Source organism: Monodelphis domestica, chromosome 4 (assembly GCF_027887165.1).
Source record: "Monodelphis domestica isolate mMonDom1 chromosome 4, mMonDom1.pri, whole genome shotgun sequence".
In the NCBI taxonomy this organism is placed as follows: Eukaryota; Metazoa; Chordata; class Mammalia; order Didelphimorphia; family Didelphidae; genus Monodelphis; species Monodelphis domestica.
In genome coordinates, this window is record NC_077230.1 from 439930312 (window position 1) to 439938003 (window position 7692).

At 39.0% G+C, this 7692-nt stretch overlaps 1 protein-coding gene across 1 annotated transcript; it reads right to left on the reverse strand.

Annotated features, from left to right (window-relative positions):
- Positions 1–5546: 5546 nt before the first annotated feature.
- LOC100018881 (diphthamide biosynthesis protein 3-like) lies at positions 5547–5884 on the reverse strand. Its single transcript, XM_001362494.3, has one exon. It carries the CDS (start codon positions 5882–5884, stop codon positions 5636–5638), a length of 249 nt encoding a protein of 82 aa, XP_001362531.1. The 3' UTR covers positions 5547–5635.
- Between the last annotated feature and the right edge of the window lie 1808 nt (positions 5885–7692).

Below are 7692 nucleotides of genomic sequence, written 5' to 3' on the forward strand. Positions count from 1 at the left end.
TTGGGATTTTTTCTGATGTCTTTTTAATTTCTCTTGCCGATTGATTCATATACCTCATAACTTAGCCATGCATCCCTAAATGATCCCTGTTTTTTTTTCAATCTCCCTCTTCATGGGGGGAATGTAAAAATATTATTATTTTAAATTGCAAAGTTTAAATTCCTTTTGAGAAGAATTTTAGGTTAAGAAACATGATACCTCTCCAAATCCAGAAACTGAACTGTTTGGAGAAGACACCATGAAGATGCCTCCAGACCACAAGCTGCATGAGAAGATCAAGAATGAACTTTGGGTGTGGTTGATTCCACATTTATTTGTATGTATACTTTCATGCCAAGGGGGATTGCCCCCTAACTGGATTTTTGTCAATGTGTCTAGCAATTATTGGTTTTGTTCTTTTTTTGTCTTATCCTCAAATTATTGTAATATTTAAGTTGATTATGTTTTCATGATCCTTTTGGGGAAACTTTTCCCAATATGATCAAATGGAGATATGTAAAAATGGAGATTTGAACCCCAGACTTCAATCCCCATAAGTCCTTGGCAGTTCCCAGAATTCCATATAGTATCACCTGAATAATCACCTGGGCCAAGAACAAAATGGGTATTTAAACTGACTGTACCGCCTAGTTGCTATCTCTGCTTCCACTTCTAAGTACATGCAGGCAAGATGTGAGTGACTTTGAATGGACTCTGTGCCCTAAGCATGTGCTTTCTTATTTTGTATTCTTTATTTCTTAATTCTAACGATCTTTAATAAACCTCTAAAAACATAATACTTTTTTTTTTGCATTTAGACACACATTTTTATTGCACAGTAAGGATTTGGTACAATATTGGAGTTGAGACAATGATAACAGATTTACAGGTTAAGTCATAGTGAAAAAAGCACTGTCACTGTGTAACCAACCATATATACTGGAGACCTGACAGATCAAAGGCCTAACAGAGTCTATTAAAGGGAAATAGTCATCCATGGGTTTTACCATACATAACATATACATAATTTGTTGATATTTTGAGTGTTGATGAAAAAGTTCAACTGTAAAAGAAAAACAACACATAAGACACATTAAGAACTTTCATTCCATTCCAAAAACTTTTTGACACTCAAGTAGATTCCATTTGAAGGGTCATGATTCAAATTCAAGAAGCACAATCAGAACTCAAGTCCAAAATCCATGACACATCCAGTGTCATGGGGGGGAGGGGAGGGGGAGAAGGGACTAGAACCTGGGTCTCCCCATCTCTGAGGTCACTTCTGGGTACATTATGCAACACTTCCTATCAAAAACGTTAAAGTGCTACATAAATGTCAGTTATTATTATTAATAAGACTACCAATATAATCTACTTTTAAAAACACATAGAACACCAAGCTCAGTTGCAATTCAGGAAATACAGTAAACACTTCTCTTCTGGGCAGGGGCATGGAAGATGGGAGGAGAACAAAACCCCAATCAATAAGGTGGTCAAAAATATCGTACAGAATATACTTCTCAGTGTCACACTGATGCTGTGTCTAGGGATACTTCTGTAGGCAATGGGATTCATATCCTCAGATTCATCTAGCCCTTTTTCAATTAAACATAATTGCTACATGAAATTATTTAAGGGATTTTAAAAAATGTACTTTCTCAAACCAAACCACTTTCAAAAAATAGGTTTAATTTTCCATGAAAGAGAACCTGAATATTTGAGTTGAATTTGGTTCAGTTCAGCAATTTAATGTCATTCATTCTAAGCCTGCAGTCACAGAATCCTGATCTATTACAACAAGCCAAGTAGGAATTTTAAAGCCATACAAACTAATGCACTTATTTGAGAGATGAGGAATCTGAAGCTTAGATGGTTGGAAGACTTGCTTAAATGTCACACAGCTGATCAGTAAAGTTGGAACCAATATCCAAGACTTTAAATTGGATGGTGTACATACTACACTGCTTCCCCAAATATCAACCCTAAGACCTTACGTTCCCCACTCATTAGGACGCTGGATGTAAATATGTAGAAAGGGCAGAGTATTTGGAACTTGTTTTGGAGATTTAAAATGTCTAAGTCTACTTACATTTGTCTTGACAAAGATGCTCAGATTGACACAGGTAATGTGAGGCAAGTCCTTTGCAAACTACAAGTGTCACCCAAATGTGAGCTATTATTGTTATTACAGTGCCTGTGAAGTAGATTCCAAAGCTCCCATCACTGATCTTTCTGGCTTAGCCTTCAGACTAGGCTGAACCCCCACAGCCACTCTGCAATGACAACAATGAGTTTCTCCATAATTCAGCTGCTAGATGCTGTTTCCCATCTGCAGCCTCCATTCTACACCCCCCCCCCCCAGGCTCTTGGACCTATATTGTAGGGCTCATCATACTGTATATAACTGCTGGGATTCACCTCACAGTATTTACTCTATGGATGCTTTGACCTTTCTCGTGATGTCGATAAGGATGTTTAAGAATTTTACAACTGCCAAGTACCATCCTTCCTCTGGGAAATGCAAATGAATTAATATTGCCTGCTAGAGAGTATATACATGCATACAAACTTTTTATACACAACTGTATTCAGAGTTAAGGCCTTCCTTCCCACCCTACCTGTTAGGGTCTTTATATATTAGGAACTGATTTTCCCTTCCCCTATAGAATATGTGGCAGCATAGATTTCCTTGGTGTAATTCCAAAGGGAAAAGCTATAGGTACATTCCTCAGAGGGCCCTTGATCCTCCCTGTCCAAAGTTGTCCTTCTAGTAAATGTCAGGCAAGTTAGGGGCAGGTCTCCCAGGGAAAGACACAAGTCTGTATTGTTTACCATTCTGGATTCTCCATTTATTTTCATTTCATCTCTAAACCCAATAAGGTCTCTCCAATTATAACTCTGCAGGTAAGTATCCACCTCAGTCCAAATGACCACATACTATCTAGGATCATAGGTAAAATCCACCGTACCCTCTTTTTTAGGGAATTTTGAATTAAGAGGGAGGACATTCCAATTCAATGTTCTTCATCCCTTTTGCCCAATTATACTATTCAAAGATCCCAAATGGAAGAATAAGGGGTAATGGATGACATCTTCCTCCTCATCAATAACCATCCTGGAAATCATAGGAAGGAGGAAGCATCCTTAACTGTACAAAAAAGAGTGAAAGCTGGAAAGTCATCTTTGAGCTCCTATACTATCACACCAATCTGGACACAAAACTCCCTCACTGAAGCATACTCAGTCTGTCCCTCATCCTACTCGGGCTCCAGCCAGCTTTTATACATCTCATTTGGACACTTCACATTTTTCAGTTTCTCCAGGTCATACACAGAGCCCTCATCCCACCTGCTGCAGGGGAGGGCCCTGGCAGGTCAGCACTGGGGAGCAGAGTGAAGTCTATAGACAGTGACACTGCTTGGGCTATCAGCAGCTGGGCTACTGTCCCAGGGCTGGAAAAGCCTATGAGAAGGGGGTCAAAAGAAGAAACAAATGGCAAGAGCTTCTCACTATTAAACTGGAAACTGGTTATATTAGAAATACAGCATTGAACTTGGACTTTTTCCTATAGTTCAGACCGACTCAGTAATTCTGCCCAATGCTGCAGATAGACTTTCTCGTAGCACTGTAATTTATCATAAATTCAATAACTGTTCATATTGTCCAAGCTTCTCTTCTTGCAGGATGCATGGGCTCAAGCAGCTTCTTTCTCTTCTTGCTTTATACTACAACAAATTTCACATTAAAGATGTCCCTTGTTGATAGAATATCAGCAGAGGTAGCCCATATTTATAACACCACCAATACTGATTGAACAATCCATTTTTCTTTGTAGCTCATTCTAGTCTGAACACTCCTTTTGTCCAAACCATCACTGCTGTTAAACAAACCAGCTTTGCTTTAACTATGAGACTGGGTCTCAGGCAGCCAGGAGCTTCCTCATTGCACCAAGAATATTCCATTTCCATATTTCTAGAACAGCTACTTTCCTTGGCACTCCAGGTAACCAAGTGCTGCAGGGACTCAACTTTTAGTCCATCACTCCTTGGTCTATTAACCTCATGTAACTTGAAGGACTGGCAAGCAGAAAAGGAATGGGCACATGTTTTCATTTAAGTGTAGGTATGCACAGCACATTTAAGAGCAACAAAATAGCTACTCTGGCAAGCCATTTTTCTAATTGCAGAAGTCAATACCAAAGTAACTTTTTAGTCATCAATGCATGTTTGCTAACTTAGTATTCACAGGGAAGATGATTCACGCCTTTCAGGAGCCACTGTGGATTTTCCAATGTCTCCACAAATGGCTCCATTTCTCACTACTATCATCACCGCAGCAAAGACTGTCCACATGCCTTTGTTCCTCCCTTCACAGCAAGCTTCCTCTTTTAGGGTTACTAGGATCTGACTCAGTGGTACACCACATAAATGGCACCTGCCTTTAATGTGTCCTTACTAGTGCTGGCATCCAGAATGGGCCTCTCTCACATTTAAAGATGATCTTCAGCAATGGGTATGGTTAATGGAGATGCTTCACCTTTTCACAGACAGTGGACACAATATTGTAATGGTACCAAAAGACACAAAGCCACCTTCCTTGGGGTAATTTCATTGGCTTTTTACTTTTAGAAAATGATCAGACAGAGGGACACCATTGGCTCTGGTTTGGAACAATCAATTGGTTCACTTCCTGACTCAACAGGATTTGCACCTTTCATTTTTTTTTCCCTTTGGTCACCACGTTATTCTTATCATCAAGCCCTAATGCTTGCTTTTTTATGCTCCTCTTAGTTGTTTTTTTTTTTTTTTAAACCCTTACCTTCTGTCTTGGAGTCAATACTGTGTATTGGCTCCAAAGCAGAAGAGTGGTAAGGGCTAGGCAATGGGGGTCAAGTGACTTGCCCAGGGTCACACAGCTGGGAAGTGGCTGAGGCCAGATTTGAACCTAGGACCTCCCATCTCTAAGTCTGGCTCTCAATCCACTGAGCTACCCAGCTGCCCCCGCTCCTCTTAGTTTTGAGAAAACATGACATGAGAATTCCAAGGTCTCTTGCAATTTCACACTGAGTCTTGTTTCTAGTACCCAAGACACAAAAGACTTTTATCCTCTGAGGATAGAAGTCACTGATTTTCCTCTTCATATCCATTCTTTGACTTTATGAAGTTAGGATATGACAGAAAACAAGATAGTGCACACACCTCACACTATTACAATTCAGCCACTGACAAAGTTTTTACTGTTGAAGCCAATTAAATGAGCATCAGTACCTATTGCTGATTACAGAGGTAGATGATACTTGGGAATGACCAAATATCAAAGTTAACAGGTTTTATCAGATAAATGATTAAACTATATGATCATTTGCTGATTTGAAATTATTCTTCTTTGGAATTTTGGGAAATGAAAGTTTTTGACTGAAATTAAGATTCAAGTAAAATTATAAAAATCTATGTGGGTTCCCTTCTGTCAATTCAGTTCTTAATTTTTAAGATTAACGTGATTATTGATGTAAAGAAGTTATGCTTTGCAATATACTGCAAGCAAGCAAGCAAAAAAAAAACCCTCTTGTTATTCAGATGTTCTCAATTTCCTGTTTAATATCTACCTGGGCACATCCTTTGGTTATTTGGTATAAATTGGGTTTTCAAAGTTTTCTTCAGCACTTAACTAACTCTTTGCTGGTCGGAGGTACAGAGACTGTTTCTCCACACATAAATTGATCTCGTTCATAGATCACCTTGATTACTAGTGAGCATCTGGAACAGGTGGCCACCTCTTCCCCATTCTCCAAATCTTCCTTGGTGATGATGAAGTTATCCCCACAGGGACAGGGGTAGAAATACGTCTCCATTTCCTCCTCGTACTCGAAGTCTTCGATCTCCACCTTGTCGAGAAACACCGACATCGTAAGCTCAGCGGAGAGCCCAGTTGGGCTACTGGCGAGGCCAGCCTCCCGCAAAAGCAGATAACTACCACCAAACATAATACTTTTATTAGAGAAACTAATAATACTTTTATTAGAGAAACTAATTTAGTTTTAACAGTTATAAGACTGACTCCCTTTTCCTTAGGCTCAGGGAGGCCACTTTGAACAAGGCCTTTAACTACTGCTTGGCTCAGCCTGAGCCAGAGTGGTTTTAATTTAATTCTCTCTCTCTCTCTCTCTCTCTCTCTCTCTCTCTCTCTCTCTCTCTCTCTCTCTCTCTCTCTGTCTGTCTCTCTGTCTCTCTGTCTCTCTGTCTCTCTGTCTCTCTTTCTTTCTCTCTCTTAATTCCTTCTCTCTTTATTAATTAAAATCTCCATAATTTCCACATTGAGCTGCATGTTTTTCATATTTGGGAATTTCTCATGGCAACCACTTATTTAGATTTTAAGTGAAAACACTAAAGAATCCTTGCACAATTCAGGGTGAGCCTTTGCAGGAGTATGAGAATGTTGTAAAATTAGTGGAACAACACAGGTCAGACTTAAAAGATGTCCCAATTGAAAATGTTGACCTAAATTTATTAACAGATAGTTCTTCATATGTTTATAATGGAATCAGTTACCTGGGTGCAGCTGTAGTTAGAGTTTGAGACTCTGTGATATGCATCATTACCTAACACTATTAGTGCCCAGAGGGCCTAGTTGATTGGAATTAAGGCAACCTTGCTGAGGGCAAAATTCTAAACATATATACAGACTCTAAATATGGGTTTTCTGTATGCCACACAACTGGATCAATTTGGTAAAACTGGGGGGTTTGTAACATCTGGAGGCAAACAAATAGCCCATGCAAAGATAATTGCTGATTTGCTAGATGCTATATAAAAACCTAAGCAAAATCTATAATTCACTGCAGAGCCCATGGGTTTGGGAAAGATTCAGTGTCTAAGCATAATTATAGAGTGGATGTGATAGCAAAATTCACGGTTAGGAGAGCTCTAGCCTATTTCATGAATATGTCAGTCATAGAGTCAGCTGATCTTGCCAAAGCTTATAAACACTCAGAGATTCAGGCATGGAAAGACAAATTTGGAGCAAGTAAACTGAATGGTATATGACTCTCAGACAATGGAAAGCCAATCTTACCAAAAGAGTTCTATTACCATATATGCAATTCCATCCATGGTAAAGGACATTTTGGAACACAAGCCTTGATAGATTGCAGTAAATGGACATGGATTGCTCTGGGAATAACTTCAGCTGCAAATAGGGTCTATAGCAAATGTTCTATCTCTTTGAAATTCAACCAGGTAGTTTTTGGAAGAAAGGTTTAGGAGGATGACTATTAGCCTACTCCCTCTTTGAACATTTATAGGTACACTATATCAATATGTCCAAAGCTGGGAATTGCAAATATTGCTTAGTGTTGGTAGATAGACTTATATGGTAGCCAGAAGCTGTTCCATTAGCTACAAATACAGCAGGGTTTGTGATTAAAATATTGCTAAAGGTAATAATTCCTAAATTTTGTTTCCCAATTTCCATAGACTTGGTCAGTGGGATTCACTTAACGCAGGAAATATTATGTAAAATTTATGAAAATCTGGGCATAACAGCTAGATTTCATATGCCTTACCATCCAAAAAGCTCTGGACTGGCTGAGAGATTGAACAGGGAGATTAAATCTATGAAAGGAAAACTTTGTACAGATACTCATTTGATGTGGCTGGAAAAACTTCCTCTAGTATTATTTTATATCTGTACATGACCTTGTGCAGACCTACATAT

What these genes read in the sequence shown, in the direction of transcription:
- LOC100018881 (XM_001362494.3), bottom strand. Translation starts at nt 5,884, where the DNA reads ATGTCGGTGTTTCTCGACAAGGTGGAGATCGAAGACTTCGAGTACGAG.